A 23,884-nucleotide genomic window follows, 5' to 3' on the forward strand; every position below is an offset into this window, starting at 1 on the left:
TCCACATGGTATTTTTATTTGGGTATTATAGATGTTTAATCAATATATGCCTAAATTATTACCAGTTTGATAGAGAAAGCAAGCCTAAAAATCTGCTGGGATACTGCATTTGTGTTGATATTCATAGTTTTGTAAGTCAGTGACAGCTTTATAAAAGACTGAATAAAAGTGCAACTTCATTGTTTTTATACAAGTGAATAAGCAGAAATCATGTGCATTGCAAAAACAAGTCTTAATGTACGTTACATTACATTACATTACATTACAGTCATTTAGCAGACGCTTTTATCCAAAGCGACTTACAAGTCATTACAAGTTACAATGGTAGGCAGGGCAGCGTGAGGAGGTCTTGCCTAAGGACCCCTACTGGAGGTAGCCATAGCTGGGATTTGAACCCCAGTCTCCCACATGGGATGCGGTGATGTTACCACTACACTAACCAGCCGCCGTACGTTAATCTTGTTTAATCATGCGTAGCCATAACACATGAATGAATGTACAGTATAGTAACACTTGGATTGCATTCCTTTTAACAGTTCCCTTCTCCAGAGTGGGACACAGTGACTCCAGAGGCAAAAGATCTGATTAACAAGATGCTGACCATTAATCCAGCTAAAAGAGTCACTGCCACAGACGCACTCAAACACCCCTGGATTTGTGTACGTCTCACACATTCACCTTTTCACTTGTTGCTAAATGCCTTGTCGTAGCACAGCAGATGCCTGTGAAGACACTGTAAAATAACAGACCCTGTCTCCCTGTGTTTACAGCAACGCTCCACTGTGGCATCCATGATGCACAGACAGGAGACTGTGGAGTGCCTGAAGAAATTTAATGCTAGAAGGAAACTCAAGGTGAGTGACATCAGGAGCTACTATATAAGACAATAAATCTCCCAGAAGACTTGCTAAATTCAGTTTAGAAGAGAAAGTCCTGTCCTTTTGAGAAACACTTAGGTTTAAATTTGATAAATTCTACAAAAATCACTCGGGTCCAGTCATAGCCCCCACAGTGTGTAATCATTAACTATTCAGCCTGTGTAAACATGGAACTCCTCTGTGTCCATTGCGCTTTCCCTAGGGTGCTATCCTGACTACCATGCTTGCCACTCGCAACTTCTCAGGTAGGACTGAATCTGGTATTTCTTTCCAGTCCTCCCTAAAGTATATGCCACATATCAACATGTACCCTTATTGATGACAGCTATTTATTTTATTTTTTATATTTTGAAACCTCAACTCTCTTTATCTTATTTGGCTGTTGTTTAAGATGCTGCTCTTTTGACTGTAGCAGTTTTTCAAATGTCATAGTCTGGCCTTTAGAGCCTATTAAACTTCATCTGTCCTCCCTTTTAAACTTGCTATTAACAGAGACTGAAAGACCACAAGGGTCAATAAAGTTCTATCTTGAGGTTCCCTTAAAGGGCAAAACATTCAAACAGAGTTTAACATTATTGATTGTATCTTTTTATGACAAATGTTTGTCAAACTTTATTTTTTTCCTCATTTACTTGAATTTTATTTTTGTAACCTCTGTATTACATCTGTATCAGTTAAACATGCCCTCAGTGTTTACTTTTGTTGTTTTTCCTTTCCCTTCTTGTGTGCTCGTGTGCGTGTGTGTGTGTGTGTGTGTGGTAACTCGTGTGTAAGGTAAGAGCCCTTAGTGTAGTTGGCACTTCTCCAAAGTGTCAAATTACACTGTCAGGTTTGATTCTGAGGCATGTTGTGTTTACTAAAGCTCCAGTATAGGGCCTTCAGCAGACACAGTGCGTCCATTGGTGGCCATATTGGAAGAAAAAGCTTCATTTGGAATCTCAAAATAAAACAATTTAGAAATCTAAATCTAATGAATCAAGTGATCACAAGGTGGTGTAACTATGATAATAACTAGGGCTCTCTATGATAAATGCTCATGAACAAACATGAACAGCACGCTACAAATTGCTTTAGAGTACCAACAGTAAGTGGACATTTTACTGTGAATAAAGGTTATAGAAGAACCCACAAACAACACATCTTTCCCAGTTTTGACCTGGTGTGTGTTTAATCCACCATTGCTCCACTTGTTTAAGAATTGCCTGAACAGGGAAGAAGCAAGCAGTGGTTAGCAGGAGTAGTAAGCATCATGTGCAAGGAGCAGCAGCTGACCTTGAAAATTGACACCGTGTACAATTTGAAAATTACTGTTTACCCAACTTTGCATAGAAAATCAGTCCTTCTGACTTGGAACAGGATTGTGTATGGAAGTTGTTTCAACGACTAATCACACAGTTTGAAGGACAGTGGATAAAATCGGTCTCCTCGTCCAAGTGGAAAACCATTGTTCACAGAGGACTGAGAAAGCAAGAGTAGTTGCAAGATTAAACTTTGCCAAGGTAGTGAAAAGAAGCCTGATGATTATTGGCGGCACATTCATTGTTCAAATGAAACCAGAATAAACAAGTCTGGATCAGATGTGCATTTATAGATGTTCTATGAGTGCAATTTTTTAAAGCCAAGTACTGAATGAGAATAATTTTCCATCATTTTCTCACAATGATCCTAAACGCACTGTAAAATAAAAACGGAAGGGAAAAAAAAAAAACTGAACCTGAACAAGTATGTTCCTAGCTTAGAATCCAATGAATGCTTTTGGAGTATTTTACAGCAGAATGTGGAGCAACACAACCCCTGCAGCAAGGAACGGCTGTGAAGAACATCTTCTGGTATCATTCTTTTTTAGTGACATTGACCAGGTGTTCTTCAAATATGAAACTGCTCCATCTAATGAGATGATAAAGTTTGAGCTGTACAGAGTAGAAATTACAGTATAAGGTGTTTTTAAATATTTACTAAAATAAAAAAAAGTTTTTCAGTATGGCTGCCAGAGGATATCTGATGTCATTGCAGAGCCTCTATCATTTACTAAACTTACACATGTCTCCGATTTTACAAATCTCTCATGCCAACAAAACCCCTCATTGTTGTAGTGGATGCACAAAACCTCCAAATCCCTGTGCTGCTGTCCATATCCCTATGAATCATCTACACTGTGTCTCTCACTGTCCTTGCATGTTGACTGAAGAAAAAGGGGATCCCTGATTGGCCATCTAACCTGAGAAAACAATCATGGCTCACTTGCTTTCAGCTCACTCCCTTTTCCAAATCAAAGGTGTTTTTGTCTGGTGTTTGGGGGGAAAACGTGGGCAGAGAAAGAGAAAGAAGCTAAAGAGCTCAGTTCCCTGGACTCCTACAGTCTTGTCAGATGAATCTAATTGCATGTTCCAGACTAATGATTCACTAAGTTTTATTTTACCTCCTGACTTGATTTGCATTTTTCTCTTCCCTTTCCAATTCTAGCAGAGCCCACTTTGAGGTTGCTAGTAATTGGCCAGCCTTGAAGTGTGTGTGTGTCTGTGTGTGTGTGTGTGTCTGTGTGTGTGTGTCTGTGTGTGTGTGTGTGTGTGTGTGTGTGTGAGAGAATTCCAGCTGGTCACTGATTTCCTTGCATTATCTTTTTTCTCTACAGCAGCCAAAAGCCTGCTGAACAAAAAGCCGGATGGTGTCAAAGTAAGTTCAGCTTCCTTTTCATGCTTCACACTTCTCCATTTTCATTTCTTCTACACAAGACTTGGATGTCCTGTACTATTGTTTTACATTATGGTCCAGTATATCCCATTGCATCTTTGCAGGTTTGGCCTCATTTGAACTATTGTTTGAAACGTGTTGCATTCTCAGTTATCTCAAGCAATGCTTCTAAAGGGTAAAAATAAGAGTTTCCACAGTGAAAATGTTTGGTTGCAGATTGGGAGTGACAGATATTTACCTAGTAATGATCTCCTCTGCATTGTCAGCCTGTATGAGAGGAGGAGTGTCTGTTGTTTGAGCTGAGGGAACTAATAACTGATGATTAAATTATGCTCTAAGGATGGGAGATGGACTTCTTTATTCTCCTCTCATCTGTCAGAAATTTTCTATTGTAACCACCAAGGAATGTGTGTCTTTATGTGAACTTCTGCTGTTCCCACCCTCTGCATCTAAATCCGTCATTTAATTTCACCCTTATCTAAGATGTTCATGAGCCAGACTCTGTCTTCCTCTTCACCTTTCACAGTCTGATTGTCTTCATTTAATTTACCCAAATAATGATAATCACTTTACTTAACAAGAGCTACCTACAAGTTTTATGGTAAAGTTGCTTCTTCTGAGACTCTTTCCACCACCTTGATAACAATGGAGATGCATTCTATTTTATTTGAGCTGCCTGGTACTGAAGAAAGCAAAGTATCTCCATCCACACAGTCACATTCCTCATAGGTACAATTACAGGGACCGTCTGTACTGTAGAGCATTCGATATTGTTAACTTACATAATCTGTAACATTACTGGACATAAAGAATATAAATGCAACCACCACGAAGTAGTTCTGGACTGGTGCTAGTGCCGGTTCAGAGTTAGTTTAACATACAAACTTATAGATCTGATTTTTTTTTTTTTTTTTTTTTTTTTAATGGTCCACAGTGCCACCATAGTGCAATGTCATTACACTACTATATATCTGTATGTCTCTGCTTTAACAGCAACTCTGATGCCAAGTACAACAGCAAGCACTAACACTGCTCATTTTGATCACTATGGACTGATATTAATTTTGATAAACAAATCTGATTCACTGATTTTTATCATTACATTACACCAAAGCTTAAGTTGATGTTGTTACTCACAATAATCCAGCCCCTGATGCAATTTCTTGCAAGTTCTTGCATCAGGGCCAACAAAACGTTGGTGCCATCCTTGAATCAGTTTTCCTGGTTGAATTCTTTTTCTGTCTCCTAACCAGCCCTGGTTTAGTGGAAAAGAGATAAAGAAGAGAAATATGCTAAGCCACAATGTTATTTATGGCATCAGTCATTCATTTATTACTTCAACACACAGTTTTTAAGTTGTCATCCCATTTATTCTGTGTTATTTTAAGTTTAAACTCTCCTTTGAGCTCTGTTTTGGTCTACATCAGATCCCTAAAATATCTTTCATTTTAGCTGCCAAATGCTCTGTTATGTTCACCAGCTAACCTCTAACGTTGTTTGATTGTGCCGTTTTGGGCTATGTACTGTGAGTTTATCAAATTAAGTTAGTGTATGGTAAAACCAAAAGCTTGACAGAGAAGCCAATTATCTTAATTATTCTGTCTCATCTTTGAGCGCTTCTTTTTTAAAGGCCTAATTTTACTTCTGGCTTGGAGGCTGGCTTTATTTCCCCTTTAAACTTAACTTTTACTGTAATTTCACAAACCTTGGTGACACTTCCTTTTTTGCTCAATTATAATAGGTTTTTCTTACCTTCTGTCCATAAGACAAACCATTGTTACTACTTTAGTTTATGTACAATGCTAAGTTCTATCCAAAAAATATAGAATTCAGATATATAATATAGGCTTTTTCGGTCCTGTTTTGTATCACATAGCAATAAAAAGACTAACATTTTTTTTTAGTCTGTGGTTTGCAAGTTCTCCTGAGTAAAAGACACTATTTTAGCTGCACTGCAGTCGGTATACTGGATATTTACAAAAACCCTTTTTGGGAAAATGACAATATGCATGAGAAAGTGCTTGTGTGTGTGTGTGTGTGTGTGTGTGTCTTAGTTAGTGTGGGTTGTACAGTCAAACATAAGTTAATTTTCTTTCTTGCTGTGCCGGGGCTGTTCAATGCAGAAAAGGAAGACGGATGGTACAGAACATTTGAGGGTAGGCCTGAGCTTTCTGTTGCTTGTTAGCCAGAGTGACACCTGCAGCAGGTAGTTAGCAGCAGAAAACCCTTTGTGTTTAAACTCGGTCGGCTGGTTAGTGTAGTGGTAACATCACCGGAGACTGGGGTTCAAATCCCAGCCATAGCCTACCTACAGTAGGAAACCTTAGGCAAGACCCCCTCACGCTTACCCTGCCTACCCTTGTACCGACTTGTAAGTCGCTATGGATAAAAGTGTCTGCTAAATGAGTAAATGTAAGTTACACAACAATGCTGCTTAAGGCTGGTGAGACACTGCATGACTGAACAACAGACAGAGCTTGTACAGAGGGAAGTGTAGCTTCTTTTTTTCAACAGTGTGATACTGAATTATTCAGGATTGTCAAAAAACAGAAATATGCCCTTTTTTTCATTTGTAGTTTACCAGATGTATACAGTTGTATACAGTATATAAGGCTGCATGTATGACTGTATACTTAATTACAAGACTATTTAGGTATATTGTCAATAGTAGCATTCCTTTATTCTATTCAGCTGGAAAACAGGAAACGGTTTTAATGTGAAAGGCTACCTGTCACTTTGCCATTAACTAGTCACTGCTGCTAAACCCAGCCGAAACTATTACTCTATAGTTAATGTTCTTTACTTTGGTACTGGTACTGATCATGTCTTCCTCTTCAACTCGTCTCTGGAAAACGGGCAGCACTTTTTGTTTATTTCTGTCAGCTCTAGGCTTCCCTCTGCTGGACAACATTGAAATGCACAAATACAAACTGTTAGCTGTTAAACATATGCATTATTCAGGTAGTACACATCAAATAAAAGTAATACAAATAAGTTATATTCTTCTTAATTAGTTTTTTTTTATTTAGGCATTTAAAAATTCCGTACAGGACGGGTCAGGCCGGTGTAGAAAATTAAGAAATATAGAAATTGAAATATAATCTTTAGCAAGCTCATCTGTGTAAAAGCGTGGTTTCTAAACACAACTGTCAACATTGGCCGTTAAACTGTTTAAGTAAAGTGAGTCATATAGTGTATCCCCAGCCTAAGAAACTAGAGAAATTGCAGCTGATAGTTTTACTTTTCTCCACAGTTTCAACATCTGTCCCTTCTCCTAGTACCTTAGATTCAGGGGTAAAATAGTTCTATAATTCTCAAATCGGTCCAGCAGCAGTCCAACATGTTGTTCTGTAGTCTAAGAGCTTTGAAAACACTGATTCATTTCCTTTTTCCTTCTTTTGCGTCTGTTATCCAGGAGGCATTTCTCACTGATTATGTTTACATGGAGACATTTCATTAGTCAGAAAGGAATCTGGTAATTCCTATTACTGTATAAGCACAATTCAATTCTTATTGTCAGCCACATTTTCTTACATTCCTGTCAAAGTACACGGTTACAGTAGCATATTCCAGGTCTGTGTATCCAGTATGGACTTTACATAATGTTCTATGTGGCTATGCAGTGTTCTCTTTCTCCAGAATGAACCATGTCCAGCAACACATACTAACATACTTTCAGTGATGTAAAATATAAAATATCTTTTGTAGGTGGAGGATGCAAGTTTCTGCTACATGCAGTTTCCTGCTAATTTTACCGTGCTCCATTACTCATTCAGTTGTCCCCAAAAACTGAAGTTTATCAAGAAAAACAAACTCTCTAGCACCATGTTTAGCCTCCAGATAAAAGAAATTATATTATTTATCATTTGTGGCAGTTCACCACTTTGGTCTAGACTGAAATATGTCAATGTAGATGGAATTGTGATATTTAGTCCCAATATGTGACTGCAAAATATTTTTGTGATCTCCCAACTCTTGATCTGATGTTGCAAGTGAATCAAAACTTTTACTTATATTGGTAAACATCTCCACTTCTAATACATAAATTTTAAAGCAGCCATGAAATACATTGTTATAGAAATTGATGTAAACATTCATGTTCACCACAGGATGATTCCTCTGGGCCTGTCATGTTTGGGCCAAAAAGTGGCACTAGAACATAACTCTCCATACCAACAGGTGGTGGCAGTCAATACTAGTAAGCTGCAGAAACGGCACTGCAGTGTTTGCTTACTATTTCCACCCCACTCTTTCTCTCTACAGACAGTTTATAGCTACTTCTAATGACAAATATGGCTGAAAAGAAGTTAAAAATGGAACTAGGTTCAATTTCTCTTGTCGTGCAGAGATTAGCTAAGTTGAACAACCAAACACAATGGTCTCTCTCACTGACGCATCCAACGCTGGTTCAACTTGCTGAACTGGCTGAAAAGCTTTTAATGGGGGTTCTAACCAGTGGCAATAATGGGGATACACCACAAAAACTGGGCTCAGCGACAGCTCCCACATCGACCGTCAACTTGGTGTGTCCTGGTCTTTGGCTCCATGGCTAGGATACCTACTATACTATATAGACTCCTAGTCTTGACAAAGTATACCTGGAAAAACAGAATACCACCCTGCGTGTATACTATGGTAGCAGTCAGAAGTTCTCATGCAAAGTGTAAAAGTTAGCTCGGAGTTTCACCTAATTCATCTTTCTTCCAGAGTAATTTGGTCATTTGTTTAACTCCAGGCTGTCTGTATCTCTTCATCTAACTATTTCAGCAGGCAGATCTCTGATGAGAACTCCACAGCTTTGTTTATTTACCACATTTTATAAAAGCAAGAGTAATTTGTTATGCTGTACTGTTGTGAGTTTGATTAACTGTTTATTTGTTTCCTCTGTTCGAACTGAAACTGAAGTGTTGACTTGTGCTGGATGGCTCATATATTTGATGTAGCTACAAACTGATGGACTGATTCTCTGACTGCAGCTGTTGAGCAAAATGTCCCCTTTTCCCCTTCACAGCAGCTGCTTGTAGAATGACTGTTTTGGACACTAAGCCTTGTCACTTTTGCCTTGTCCCCCTGTCTGTCTACTTGTCTGTCCACTCTGTCCCTCCAGATCAACAACAAGGCCAATGTGGTCACCAGCCCCAAAGAGCCTGTTCCCACTCCTTCTCTGGTACACTGCCTGCCTCGCTGGCTTGCTTGTGTTTGCATGGGTGTTGGTGTCTAACCATCTGTCTTTCTTTCAGTGATATGTCCTGATTTCAGCTCTGTTGAATTCCACACATTTGTCACTGTCCTGTTGATGGGGATTATGTTTGTCCATACACGTTTAAGAACCACAATTGTGGTTGTGTAAAATTAACTGTGTACATGAACTTCTGGATTGCTTTATCACATTGCCACATTGCTGTACATGGGCTACATTTTCCTTTGTTGTTGATGTTGCGACTGTAATGGCACAACTGGGGCCATTGCATGTCAGCTGTTGCCACAAGTCAAGCCTTTGTTTTCGACCAAACTGGAGACAGTAATGGTGAGTTCCACAATTGGAGCAGCCGGTAGATTCGGACATTTTGCCATAGTTATAATATCTAGTTAAACTTTTTAATAATGGTAAATGTTCTGCACTTATATAGCGCTTTTCTACCTAGCTGGTACTCAAAGCGCTTTACACTGCTTCTCATTCACACAAGCACACACACATTCACACACCGATGGCAGAGCTGCTATGCAGCTGACCTGACTCACCAGGGGCAACTAGGGGTTCAGTATCTTCCCCAAGGACACTTTGGCATGTGACGTGGCAGCCAGGAATTGAACCACCAATCCTGTGATTGCCAGTCAACTGCTCTACCTATTGAGCCACAGCCACCCCAATATGAATAATTTTAATAATGGCCTCTGTGTCTGTGTGAAAGGAATTTAAAAGGAATTAGCTCAGTGTTGGCACAACACATACCTGAAATTAGCATGACAGAAAGCTTATCAAATACTTTCTTTGACATAAGGTAGTTGCACATATACAATACGTCTCTTCTCCTTAAAGCTGCAATATGACAGTTTTGGTAATTAAGCTACTGCTGGGTTGGGACTTAGAAACATGCTGTCTCAATGCAGGAATCAGGAGCTTTCTATGTGTCAGCCCCAAGGATGTCTTCCAGTGGCTAATTCCAGCTTGAAGCCCCTATTTGAGAAGAGCAGAACCATGTCACTGCTTTTATTGACAGCCGTGCGATATTTTCTGATTAGTTAGAAAGACGAGACTCGGAATATCTCCTCTGCAAGGCTCCTGCAGCACTTCTGTTTATATAGTTTGTATCATTGTACTAGAAATTGTACTGTATCATTGTACTAGAAACATACACACAAAAAAAGATACATATTGTAACTTTAAGAATAACATTTTGTGAAATTTAGCTTTTCATATATTTAAATGAGAATCAGAAGTCTTATCTAGCTTAGAATGATGATTGGAAGCTGGGAGAAACTGCTAGTGTGACTGTGTCGGAAGTTAAAAATATTAGCTTTTAGTGCTTAAACTAACAGACATGAAACATCCACAAAGTGTCTGTGCAGACATTCGGCTCAAAGCCGGGAGGTGAAGGAAAATTTGACCATCACTGTTCCACAGCTCACCTGCATTAGACACGTCAGCTGCGATGCAGTGATACTGCATCAGTGGTATTTGTGAGTGGGAAATCCATTTTGACAATGTACTTCTGTTACCTTTTGCATTTCTTTAATATTATATAGTTCAATGGGTATGTGTGATGTTTCAACGTTTCTGATAGTGTGTTATGTATTGATGTAAACCTTTCCTAAGTGTTTTAGCTGTAGAATGACTTTGTTTGTATTCTACAGCTATTTGTTATTTGAAGTTGTAAGGAAATTGTTTGATGTCAGTTATCATCATCGCATTGTCAGTGTTAAATTTAAACTCACCATTCTGTATATGGTGAAAGGCTCAAGATACTTATCATGTACATGATAAACTGTCACAATTTCCATTGTCATCACATCCCATTTATCTTTAATAGTGCTGCAGTATGCTATTGTGGTTCTGTTTTTAGTACTGACTTGCTTTCCCCGAAATAGCAGTTATTTCAGTTTCCCACGCTTTCTTCACAACTTGCATTTTTTCTTTTCCTTTCTTGCTAAATACTTTTCTGTCAAACATTCTTTCTGATTCTTCCTAACTTTCATTCCACGCCCAATTCTCTCCCTACTGTTCGTCCTCTCAAATCAGGAGCCTCAAACCACTGTTATCCACAACCCAGCTGATGGAAACAAGGTATACAGCTGATCAGAAGCTAGTCCGAGGCTGTAATTGATGCTGATGTGTGAGCCTTTAGATTAGAGCCATCATGCCGCTTCTACTGATATGTGTTGACACTGACATATCAAGTGAGGGGGAAAAAAAAGAATATGGATTCAGCAAAAGTACTGCATGCTGTTAACTGTTGCATGTCATTCAATAACGTAATGTTGATCATCTGTGTGCAGTTTTGTGTATTGCTTACTGTTGTTTGAATTTATGCTATTGTCATGTGAGTTCACGAAGTGTTTCTGAACATAACTAGTGTCACTTTACTTGTTAGTGAAAATCATTATAACATCAAAGTCAGTTTTAGAATTGAGTGACAAAGAGATTATGCATGCTGTTGGGACAAAAAGACCATGCAGTACCATGCAGTACCATGCAGTACCATGGAGACCAAAGTTGTTCCAATCCAGTCCTCAGTTTGGGCTCCATGTATTGTGTTGAGGGGATTTCCCTGTGCCGATGTATGGATTGACACCATCATGTATAATCCACAAAATAACTGTGTTGTAACATAAGCGCATGTTTGTTTTGTGCCGTAACATGATGGCGTTGTGGCTGATATTGTACCGTAGCATACTGTGTCGTGCATAGTATGTGGAGTCAAACATGAAAAGAGTATAAAGCTGTTTAACTCATCAGTTGTACCATTGCAATATCCTGCTTTATTTGTTACATACATAATCAATAAGCGGAATGTTCTGTGAAATATTTTTAACCACTGCATTTAATAAAAGTATTGTTCTCATTTGATTGCATCTAGTCTAATCCCAAGTCAGGATGTAACCAGTGCTAAATTAGATAATGGTTGAACAAGGTGCTGTGAACAAAGCTGGCTACTCACAAGTTTTTGTATTTGTCGTTCCACAGGAGTCCAGTGAGAGTGCCAACACTACCATCGAGGACGAGGATGTGAGAGGTAGGGAGGTTCAGATTAACTAATACAAACTACTCTTCTGTTAGCAGAACGACTCCCTCACTCCTCATTAACTCTTTCCTACAAACTTTGTGCTGCTGTTTAAATTTTTTCAGTCACTGTTTAAGGACGCCTCTCTTTTTCTTCCCTAGGTTCACACTGTTATCTCTGTCCTAACTGTGCTGCCTATTTCATAGATATATTGTTTTGTGCGTTATTAAATGTCTTTCAGTGTTAAAATGTTTAATTTCCCATGGTCTGGATTGCTTCATTTTTGATATTGTGGAGTTACCTACTTGGGAGACTATGGTGAAAACTTGCTGTCGGCCTCCTTTTGCCCCGCTGTTTGTGGTGATTTGGCTGAATGAGGAAACTTGCAACAATATGGATATTTAGTGTCTAGGCTCTGACCTTCTCACTTCCCACATAGAACTCTGGGCTCAGCACAGCAGGGATTGGGGAGTAACCGGAGTATTTCCTCCTACACTGGCCAGAAACACTAGCTCAGAGCATAATGGTGGCTGCTTTTGAACTCAAAAATCTACGTACTACTAAATATGGCCTATGTAAGTGGCCACATGGCAAAAATTTGTTGGCCCTTTGGTGGTACTTTGTTGGTTTTGACCTGATTATTATTAATTATGTAAATTTGGAGAGTGACAACGGTAATTTAATGCCTCGGAGAACACAGACTTACAGTCAGGTAGTTACTAGAGTAGAGGGGCTTTTGACGAGCTATATAAGCAGATTACTACAAAGTAACTGACTGACAGACATTAAATATGGTACCCAGAGTTGTATAATCAATATTTTGGGGGCTTCAGGGTATTTAACTATTTTTCCAGGTTGTTGCTTCAGCCTTAACTTGGTTAAAGTGTAAATCCAGTAACTAGAGCTTTAAATGACACATTTTCATTAAAAAGCACAGTGTGTTTTAATAGACCACAGAGTCTCTCAAACAAACTAGATTTTAATCTTCACTGATTTCTAACACCTCACATTTATATCCCTTCCTTTAGTGTTTGTCAGCTTTTGTATTTCTGTACTTCCAGGACATACAGTACAAGGGTCATCCTGTTTCCTTTTGACTAATATAAAAAGCTGTTATTTGTTGCAGATGTGTCGTCATTTCTCAATGCCGCAGAATTCTTTGGCATTATGACAAGATGTTAATTTGTGCCAGGAAGTGGGAAGTAGGATTTGCAGTGAAGCCAAATAGTACTTTCTATTTATTGAATGTGATTCATTTGCACCTTCGTAGATGATGGATGAGTGGTGACTCTAGAATAACCGGTTATTTTTATCGCCCCTTGAAGGCAACTGAAGTAAACAACCTGAAAAGAACATCTCACTTGTTGTTATGTGAAATTTATTATATTATTATTTATTTTTCTCTGTAGTTGGTGAAGACCACAATTATAGTGTAAAGGAGTTAATATTGGACTTCAAGCCTGAACATTCTTCCTGTGGATGCAGCAGTAGCACAGCTGATAGAGTCATCTAAGTTCTGTGTTAGACCTTTACAGTAAACTTTGCACAGCACATGTACTGAGTCCTGATTTATTTACTCACCTATACATTTTTACTCAATGATTTGTTCTCAGTTAGTCACTTTGAACAAACTGTAATTTCCTACATGCATGTCATATTTTCTTCATTTCACGTTTTCCTTCTCTCCATTTTATTTTTCCTGTTATTCCTGCTGTGTCCTCTGTGCCAATCAATTCTTTTCCTCCTCCAATTCATTAATTGTTCATCTCAGCTCACTCCCCCTCCTCCAGCCCTCAAATCTACCACCTTAAGCAGTTACATCATTGCAGCTCTGAGCAGTTGTGTTTCCCCTTACGCTCTCCCTCCCTTTTCTCTACCACCTCTACCTCCTCCTCAAACTCCTCCTCCCCCTCCTTTTCCTCCTGCTGGTACTCTCCTAGTGTTTGGCCCAGTGCTGAGGAGTGCTGCCACTACATCCTGTGGGCATTGGTGGCTGCCTACCTGTTACTCTTCTTCACATCTTCCTTTCTGGTCTTTTTCTCTGACCATCCCAACACATGCCACTGTGGCCCACATCACACATCCACGCATGGCCCTAGCCCTCAGAAAAGGGTGCCCCTGCCCAGCCTGAGCCCCACCGACTTGAGTCAGTGTAAGTGTAATTAGTATGAATTTAGAACAGTTTAATTGGAAACGTTGATCACTCTCAGCAATTGTGGTAGACAATATAAATATTAGAAACATTCTGAATATTTTGAAACCTTTTCAACAATCGTCAGTTATTTCACTTCAGATTTTCCTGCAACTAGAACAGTGGCATAATACTACCACAGCTGTATTGAAAGACAGTAGTCAGTTGTAGGTATTCAGTTTCTGAATAGAGAAATAACTTTCCTTTCACAATGTGCAAATGTTTAGGTGCCCACAGCTGGATACACAGTTTAGAAGCCTACATATTATGAATGCAGATCTGCTGTCTTATAGCACCCCTTATTGGTCAAAAGCTGTCATGACAGCATAATATCTCTAGCTAAAGGAAATCGGTGGTTCTCATCCTTATTTGCCTTGAGACACCTTAAGATGAAAAACCAGGGTCTATGTGCAGCCCCCACTGACTGAGGTTTTCTTTCTCTTGCTGTGGAGCTGTGACACAGATTTTCAGGTAGTTTGTCCTCTGGGTTTTTTAGTGCTTCCTGTTTTCTTCATATGTTCTGTAAGTGAGCAGCAGTTGTGTTGAGTAACTTTTCTCTGGAATTAAATGTTTTGCCTTAATTTCAGGATTTATTTTATTGATTGGTTGGTAACACTTTCCTTTATGTTAAATGACGTGTTACAGGGTGTACATATGTTTCACACTCCGGTCAGTGAACTCAGGAACATGGTCTGTTAAGATAAACAATTTTGGGAAAGCTGAGTAGGGTTGGGACTTAATACTGGTACTAATCGAAACGTGGCTATAACATGTTGCCTAACTTAAGACTTGCAGAAGATGTTCTTGTATTGGAGAACCTTTTTGTTTGATAGCTTTGACCTTTTAAGTTAAAAAATATTTATTAGAAAAATGTGTTTGCTGCTAAGTTAAGGTTTTTTTGGGGGGGTGGAGGGGGTTTGCACAGATTAAAGGCTATTCTGTAGAAACCTGTATTCACATATTGTACTAGTAACTAATGAAGTGTTAAGAAGTGAGTAAAAAGAAAGCTATTTTTTGTTTTTTGACATAAACTGATCATGGAATGTGATGTGATTCTCACCAAAGTCAAAAATATCAACAAACACAACATTTCTAAGCTGATAAATGCCAGACCTCAATACTTTCGTTTCCACAGATACTGTCAGCAGCAGAGCGGTGCTGAGCTCTTCATTATGACTGACACTAATGAATATCATCCGTTTGCTCAGTCAAGACAACCTGACATGTAGAGTAACTATCAGGCAAGACTGTACTTACTTTCATTCTTAATGCTTCCAGAAAGGAAAATAACAAAAACAACATAAATGATTTCCCAGCAACTGCATCAATGTTATTTTGCATGTGTCAGAACTGCTGTGTCCTGATCATCAGTGGCTAGAACTGACGAGCATTGTTTAAGGTGAAATCTTTATTTAACATCTCATCAGAAGTTGAGAAGGAAGAGGACTCTTATAAGAATTGTTAAACCATTCACTGGTAAACCATTACAGCTGTTTTAGTTTTTCCATTGTTTTACCTAAAGAGCCTATTCAGACCAGGTGTGAAGTGAAACCAACGTGGAGGATACATTTGTGGTCTCTTATCAACTATCCTCAGACTGAAGAAGCTACTTGGATGAGTAGTGAAATGCTCCGACCTAACAAGAAGGAAGTCCAGTTCCTGATACTGGATAACTGAGAACCTTTACTGACATTGCTTGTTACAAAGTGTACATAAGCAAACCTCTCATTAGGATCTCTGACTTTACTTGGAAATTAAACTGGGCATGTGTTAACTGTGCCACGCTTTCTCCAAAACCAGCCAATTAGAAGAGTATGCTGAGTTTTGTGTTTCTGTAGCTGCAAGTTTCCTCCCAGACAATGGCAGTTTAGAAAGGAACATGCTTCATCTTTCAGCACTTAGTGTTTGGTTTTGTCACTCGAAGGAATCATTGCACAGCTGCACACAGTCGCTAACATGAAGCTGCAGAAGGTAAAAATGGCTGTATGAACAGCATTTAAGGGTTAATTCATTCATTCTTTGACTCCACCAACTGACCAGTCACCATCATACTGTAACTGTCAGTAGTGGGTGAACTTTCAGCCACTACAACAGCATTTATTCTTTGCATTCGTTGTCTCCTAGCTTACCTACTTAGCATGAAAGGTAATGTTGATGTTCTCATATGGTGAACCATGCTGACTAACTTCCTAACAGTCTTTTCTCCAATCACATCTGTGTGGTGGCGTATGAGTGGTTTTGATAATGATGTGAATCTGTCCTGATGTTGTGATGTTGGAATTGATGTTGTTGGTCCTTTTTAGCCTTTAAGTTGTGATTTGTTTGCGAACACTGAGTTTGTATCCAAATCTAATCCAAATTTCCTTTCTCTCTGTGTCTCAGCTCGTAAGCAGGAGATCATTAAAGTCACTGAGCAGCTGATTGAGGCCATCAACAACGGGGACTTTGAGGCCTACACGTCAGTTCTGGTTTATTCACCAACTCCTGAAATATCTGACCCTAACCCTGAGTAATTTCAGCATATATCAATATTTGTGTAACCTGCTCTCCAACTATTTCAGGAAGATCTGTGATCCTGGCCTCACATCTTTTGAGCCGGAAGCGTTGGGCAACTTGGTGGAGGGAACAGACTTCCACCGCTTTTACTTTGAGAATGGTAAAGAATTTCAGAATCACTTGGCATGAAGAGGGAAACATATTTGCATATTAAGCTAAGAAAGGAATTCTGAAATGCATGTCTAAGCATGTCAAAATTGCCTTTTTCTTTAGTTTTAACAGAAACTGACATACAACAGAACTACTCAAAATAATTAACAATTTTTAATCGGACAATGGAATCAAGTTAGTTAAACTTGGTATAAACTGGGATATTGGTATAAATAAAATTAACAGGTGAACTAGAGGCCCCCCAAAACAGGAATGGTTTTAAAGGCGGAGAACACTGAATTTTTGTTTTGTTTTTGTTTTAAACTAGTTTTGAACACGCAGTCCAACTCCTCCAGCATGTCACATAAATACGTGTCATTGCCAGAAAGTTTGCTGTGTCTCCCATCACAGTATAAAGAACATGGAGATTCCAGGACACGGGCGCTTTAAGACGCGCTATGCTGGTGTACTGCTAGCTACAGAGGGAGACAATGAAATTAAAAACTAAATTAACAGTGCACATGTTTTAAATGACTTTAAATGTAGATTTCAATTCATGTGAAATCAGAGAGCATGCACTTTCCAAAGCAGCGCAAACATGTTAGCTTATATTTAGTTGACAATTTACTACTCGACCACTCTCTAGTTTTACAGATTATTTCTATGTTCTCCCCCCCCCCCCGTAGCTCTGTCTAAGGGAAAGCAGCCCATCCACACCATCCTGCTCAACCCTCACGTCCACCTGATTGGGGAGGAGGCTGCCTGCATCGCCTACATTCGCCTCACCCAGTACATCGACAGCAATGGGATGCCTCGCACCATGCAGTCAGAGGAGACCCGCATCTGGCACCGTCGCGACAGCAAGTGGCAGAACATCCACTTCCACCGCTCTGGATCACCCACCGTGCCCACCAAGTAAGGCCTTCACAGAAGGGTCAATGCCCATCTTTGTTTGTCTGCCTAATAGTTAGACAGCATATCCTTTTTAAAAAAAAAAAAAAAAAAAAAAAACAAGTTTTTATGAAATATAGTACATAATTTCTCCTCCTTCTCTGCTATAGTGTCTTGTGGTGTTCCACAAGGCTACAGCTTAAGTGCTGCAGTTTTGACATACAGTAGGTTGCCACTGGTAACAAACGGGAGATAATTACCATTGGTCCTGAGAGCTGCCTGATGGTTAAGTACTGTTGACTAATTCTATCTAAATGTCTGCACACATGCAAAAATCTAGAACTCATTTTGGACCCTTTGCAAAAAAATTCTGTTTTCAGCAGCAGCATCTATCACATTAGGGTTCTTTTATCTGGAGAGCTGGAGACGCCAGACCACTCATATCCCCTGAACAACTACTCTGTCACAGCCCTAACCTCCCAGTCTGTGTACCAGTTTACCCTTTAGTCACAAGTTAATAGGTATAAAACCAACGTTCATGGTCTTTTCCCCTGATGTGGGATGTGCTGTGGTTAGGGACAATACTGAGAGAAGGTCCATGTTTTAAAATCTCCAATCCCCCAAAAAGCAAAGTCAAAACAAAAACCGCGGCCTACATTGAACAGTGGATTTGGAAACTATTTATACTCAAATAGATGTGATGAATCTTCCCCTTCTGTTGCCAGTTTTAGTTACTGGCCAATAACAAAAAATTTACTAGACTTGGTTTTGACAGTGTGAAAAAAATATATAATATAGTTTAAACAGGACACAACACAGTCTAGTTGCTGTGAGCATCTCATGTCTAATAATCAGTCCACGTGTGATTTGTGCTGCAGTTGAGAAGACCATCTTTGAATACCAACATCCTCCAGCCTACAAGAGTCAGCTGACCAGACCCCGCCTACCAAGTGTCGATCAGATCCCTCAGCCAGTTCCTGCCTATGATAGCTAGAGCTCCACCCTCTCAGTGTGTTGTTTACATATTGTCGCTGCTGGACTGAAGATTATTGTAAATGTTGGAAGAAGAAACCAAAACGAGGGCGAAAACTTCACATCTTGACAAAATCATTTTGCAGTGAGAGTGTGTGGTGTTCATTCTGGGGTTTTCCCCTCCACAGCATTTTTTTCCTCTGAGGATTTTTTTTTTTAACACACAGTTTTAAGTAAGTTTTAAATAGAAGTGGTTTTCAGAGGATTGTAGGCTGTATTTTTTAATGAGCTGGTGAAAATATGTGAAACTTCCAATCATCATATAGTGAGTTTTTCATTTGAATATTGCACATATTGAGGACTATTGTGATGTTTTTGCCTTTTGGCACAATGACCAATATATCACATATCTGCTTTTTACTCATATCTTTTCCGACCTGCCATGTGTTTAAGCTCAGATACAAGCTGGCTTTGTTTTGGTGATGTATAGGTTTCAGTAGTTGATGTAAATCTCTCTCTCTCTTTGCTTAGCCTTTAGCAGTATCCTTTTGAACAGAGTTAGCCAGTTTTACTAATTGTTTTTTAGTCTGCCATTGGCACTAAGTATGTTTACTAGGAATTTTAACTACATGTTTAAAAGGGAAAATCAACTGAAAAATGTTCTCTTTTGTTTATTAGCCATCCATTATCACAGAGCAGCGATTGAGGAGAGTCTCTGATGATAGAATGTTAACTCTAGAGAATTATGTATTTCTTAAAAGCCATTCTGACTGTTTTCAGTTAAATGTGAATTCTATTGGTTCTATTACGCTGTTTACTTTTTATAGTGATATTGATGCTTGTCCTTCCACTTTCTATTATGTACCTTTAAAACCCATTTGACTTTTATTGGTGATTCGTATTTTTCAGCTGGTGGACACTAGTCCACATCATGATGTTCACACTTAGATGAATGCCAAATTCAGATGGAATGTTTGGTTCTTGGAGTAAATTTGCCATTTTTCAAAAGGGGATATAATTTTTAGTCAAAATAACAAACCAGTAAATCACCATGTATTTGTTACTTTAGTGTCACTTTTTAGTTAAGAGACACGGGATTAGTTGATCACTTAAAGGTTCACTTTTAAACAAAGATGAGGTTGTTCTAAAATAACTAAGAAAAAGGAATCAGGGAAATGTAGTAGTACAATCAAAGCACGGGGACAGGAAGCTTGTCTTTTTTTTTTGTTTGTTTTTTTGCTTCACTATATTAGGTACTGAATTGTTTGGAAAATAGTTTGTATTCTTTTGATTAACCACATCGGTCTCAAAAATACCACACTTTGTTTTTACCCTTCTAAAAAGCATTGAAATTCACAGTGGAACACTGGTGGGACAAGTCTGATGTTTAAGAAATATCTAATAAAATGTGTGATTTATGCCAAATGACTTGGTTTGTACTGGATTTACTATTATTTGTCTTTTCTTATTTTTTAAGCGCTCATAAGCTTTGTTGCTATTGCAGAAAAGCAACCAATGGGTCCTGAATTGTTTTTCAGAGGGAAGTCGGTGTCGTAGTTTTTATGAACAGTCCGAAAATGGCGCTCCACACTTCCCTTCTTTGGAATAGCAAAGGCAGACTGGCAGATGAGGCAAACGCATTTCGAATATGACATTCTGATGAGTTCTACAGATTTCTTTGATGTATGAAGTGAAGGAGATATCCTGATGAAAGATGACTCAGAGTTCTTACAGTGTTACCTGAGGCCAATACTAAGTCATCTAAGGTTAGAATGTGACTAGACTTAGTGTCTCTGTGGTTTTTTAGCACCAAACAAAATAACCTCTGTCTTGTCTGAGTTTAGAAGTAGAAAATTCGAGGACATCCAGGTCTTTATGTCTTTTAAAGCTGACTAATTGATTAGTTTCTCCTGGTTTCCTAAATAAATATAGCTGGGCATCATCTGCATAACAATGGACGTGTACAGAGTGTTTCCTAATAACATTGCCTAAAGGGGATGAGAAAGCAGATTGGCTGGTCAAACTCAATCTGCTTTCTCATTGGCTGGTTGGATTCATTTGTCTCGCTCAGCGTAAGAGGTTTGAGCTTCATTTATAAGATACGTCAAACATTTTTACTCACCTCATAATTATCACTTAAAGTCATGTATGCATATGTTTATGTTGCCAATTGTTGGCAGAGATGGGCTTGAACTGTAAAGCTATGTTCTCTGTCCGATGTATTTTTAGTGGTGGATTTACAGGCATTACATACATTTAATACATTGTGTGAACTGCTCCCAGTTATTTAGAAAACACCACCATATGTCATAGTTTACATGTAGAAACAGTCTCATGTTTACTTACAGGATATTGTTGTTACAGTAACTCCTGCTTCAGCTGCTAAAAGAAAGACATCACTTCACATTTGACACGTACAGTTTTATTGTTCTGCCATGTACACACTGCAGCTGCTATGCCTTGTTAGCGTTTCAGATGTATTTTTTAGTAATAATTTGATAAAATCATACATGCCCGCATAGATATTTGCACTGTTAATATGTATATATTGTTATCACCATGGAAACAAGATGCTCATTTATCAAATCAATGGTCTCTTTTTGACAGTTTTTTTATTCTTCCATTGGATCACACTCAAAATAAATGGCAACGTGAGGATTGTACTGTTACATAAAGTCTCAGCTGTAGATGAACACCAAACATACTTCAGCCTGAATGCATTTCAACCAGCTTTCAAATGAACAAAACTGTTTGTCTACATTTCCAAAAAAAAAAAAAAGTCTTCATTAGTCTTTAACCTTAGAACACATTCAAACACACACATGCACACGCGCACACACTCTACTCTCAGCTTCGACTGCTGGAGTGTACAGGGGTCATATGAACGGCAATAAATAAAAACGGAAGTACAGTTGTGACAGCGAAAGTCAGTGGAAGTCGGTGTTTGCTTGGAATTAAAGTTAATGTGTTAATCTTTTACTAGCAGTGAAAGGGGAGGTCTGCTGTTCGTCTATATTGCTGACAACAAATCCCATAGAAAGAGTGAAACCAACAATATGTTGCTCTGTTTAATAACGTGGCTCCCAGCTCCACACTCATGTTCCTGTTGTAGGTTTTAATTCAGTAAATATTAATTTACTTAATATTAGTTCTGGTTCTTTAAACTGTCAAATGATGACATCAGGCTTATTTTCCATCTAGAGGTCATATTAGGCTTTTTGACCATCTGACCAGTGGTGCTGTTGAGCTCCTGTTTTCAACACTCACATACAAAATAACAGACTCAGTGTTTTCATGAACAAAAACGCTGGAAGAGAATTTCAGGTGTGTATAACTCACCTTTGTGGAAGCTACATATTAGTACATATGCTGCTTCACTTAATTCACAATTCAATAGATGAATAATTTAATCTGTATCAACACGAGTAAAAGTCAAATATTACAACAAGGTGAAGTAGCTTATGGTCATTTTGTAGTCTAATCAGTTTCTTCCACAAATCATAATTGAATACCCATATTTCTCTAAATAATATTTAAAGCCAACAATCAATCCACTATAACCATATGTGGGTTACATTGAACTAATTAGTATCCAAAGAAACGGGCATCAAACCTCTGATTGGGAGGACGGGTCTGTGGTTTAAGTCCGATTTTGATGACATATGTACAATATGTGACCTTCAAACATATCGTTCTGTAGCTGGATTGACATGTTCATGGTAATAAAGGGACATTTCACCCAGTGCCTCGATGCCACTTAACACTGTTGGTCTTATTCCACACATGGGATTTGTCATGGGATCACAAATACACAGCCAGCTTTATCCTTTTATGGACTTCATGGAGGACAGTCAAACGAGCACCGCTGCGGTCTGGAGTGAAGAGAAGCAGCACATGAAGGTGGAGGGTAAAACAAAGACGGCTACATGTACGAGTCAGCGAGGTTTAAGTGCTCGAGCTGCATCTAAACATTCCTCACCACTACGTTCTGTCTCAATACACAATGTATATACACACACAGAGGTGGCAGCTCTGTGCAAGATAAAGTGTGAATGCATGACACGCTTTAGGAAGGACAGACACGAACAAAAAGACGGCAGGTGCATCATGGGAAGACAAAAGGTGTGAGCACACAGCCTCTGTAAACAGATCAGCAGGTTTATGTTTGGCTGTATAAAGAGTCCACGATGATACACACACTCACTCCTCCCAATTCCTTCTCTATGGAACATTAATCTCATGTGTATGGTGGCCTTCTCCAGCTGGATTGGTGCATGTACAGCAGGTTTAAGTGGGCTAATGTATTAAATGCTTTTTTTTTTTTTTGTACGTTTTTCTGACTTTTTTCAGTCCAAGCATGATTTGTTTTAATCTCCTGTATGTACAAATGTTTACAAAAGTTTTTCTAGAAGAGGCCTGTGCATGAGGCGAAACGTCCGAGATGCCCCATTTGACTCTGATCCACCTTTGGTGCATCGTATTTCGAGCACACTACAGCAGCCAAAAGGTAAAAGACGAGAAACTGCGGGGAAAAAAAAAAATCCGACAAAAACCAAGGGTCTGCAATCTTTGGTCACAAAACGAGCAAATTAAAAACGTGAAGGAAGGTAGTGTGTTAAAGCACAAAATACTGTTCCAATGAAAAGAAGAAAACAATCCAGTGATCAGTGAGGACAGCAGGACGGGAACCGGGGACGTTTGGATCTGGCTTCAGTGGAAGATGTGGAGAGTGGATCGGTGGAAGCAGCAGCTCAGTCTAAGCTCTCTTCTTCCTCCTCCTCCTCGTCCTTCTCGTGCTCATCCTCACAGTAGTGTTGGAGCAGTCGGTGCACGTGCTGCTGCAGGGCGTCGGGCTGCAGGGTGTCCGGGGTGTCGTCCAGACGCTCCAGGTGCACGTGCTTCCCCTGGGCATCCCTCACCACAGTCCTCTTCTGGGTTCGTGACTTACGCATCTGGCTTCTGTAGGCACAACAAAGTTAGAGTTAGAAGCCATTCAACACACTCTGACTCACCACATACTCACTTTGTCTGCAGAACCAGGAATGCCAACATCAAAATATTGTATGAAGTTGGAAAGTAGAGCAGTAGGAGTTTTAAAATAGTTCCAATAAGTTAGTAAGTGATGAGCTGTTGCTTTGGTCGTGCAACTCTTCTCATAATACAGGTTTTCAATCATATCAGTGTTTCACACTTTACTTTTGCTTTATCTTGCATTAGTTTTAATCCCCTTCACCATCCCGGCCGTAATCCCAGCTACAGTTTGTCTCAATCATCCTCGGCAGTGCTGGTTATTTCCTCTATTAACTATCTACCTCTCGCTGAGTTATAGTGATACTTACTGTTCAGCAGCCACAGTCAGTGATCAGCAGCTCTTCAACATACAAAGGTTTACA

At 39.1% G+C, this 23,884-nt stretch overlaps 2 protein-coding genes across 19 annotated transcripts in view; one reads left to right on the forward strand and one right to left on the reverse strand.

The window, feature by feature from the left end:
* The window catches only part of camk2d1 (calcium/calmodulin-dependent protein kinase (CaM kinase) II delta 1), a 75,916-nt gene extending 55,997 nt beyond the window's left edge, over positions 1-19,919 (forward strand). The window contains exons 10-20 of one of the 4 annotated variants that reach the window (XM_033326793.1): positions 537-659; positions 771-854; positions 1,081-1,123; positions 3,511-3,551; positions 5,693-5,725; positions 8,677-8,736; positions 10,810-10,854; positions 11,755-11,803; positions 16,365-16,440; positions 16,544-16,638; positions 17,315-17,547. In XM_033326793.1, the coding sequence (XP_033182684.1) occupies positions 537-659; positions 771-854; positions 1,081-1,123; positions 3,511-3,551; positions 5,693-5,725; positions 8,677-8,736; positions 10,810-10,854; positions 11,755-11,803; positions 16,365-16,440; positions 16,544-16,638; positions 17,315-17,547 (882 nt within the window). Of the gene's footprint in view, positions 1-536; positions 660-770; positions 855-1,080; positions 1,124-3,510; positions 3,552-5,692; positions 5,726-8,676; positions 8,737-10,809; positions 10,855-11,754; positions 11,804-16,364; positions 16,441-16,543; positions 16,639-17,314; positions 17,548-18,397 lie in introns of those variants that run through there. The other 3 variants (XM_026353558.1, XM_026353555.1, XM_026353556.1) reach the window with 3 other exon arrangements.
* Positions 19,920-20,897: 978 nt separating this feature from the next.
* Positions 20,898-23,884, reverse strand: part of ank2b (ankyrin 2b, neuronal) — a 107,755-nt gene continuing 104,768 nt past the window's right edge. For 14 of the 15 annotated variants that reach the window (XM_026352680.1, XM_026352694.1, XM_026352689.1 and 11 more), the window contains one exon: positions 20,898-23,450. In XM_026352680.1, the coding sequence (XP_026208465.1) occupies positions 23,243-23,450 (208 nt within the window). In that variant the 3' untranslated portion in view covers positions 20,898-23,242. The remainder of the gene's footprint in view (positions 23,451-23,884) is intronic. The other variant, XM_026352690.1, reaches the window with a different exon arrangement.

This window comes from Anabas testudineus, chromosome 18 (genome assembly GCF_900324465.2).
Source record: "Anabas testudineus chromosome 18, fAnaTes1.2, whole genome shotgun sequence".
Taxonomy (NCBI): Eukaryota; Metazoa; Chordata; class Actinopteri; order Anabantiformes; family Anabantidae; genus Anabas; species Anabas testudineus.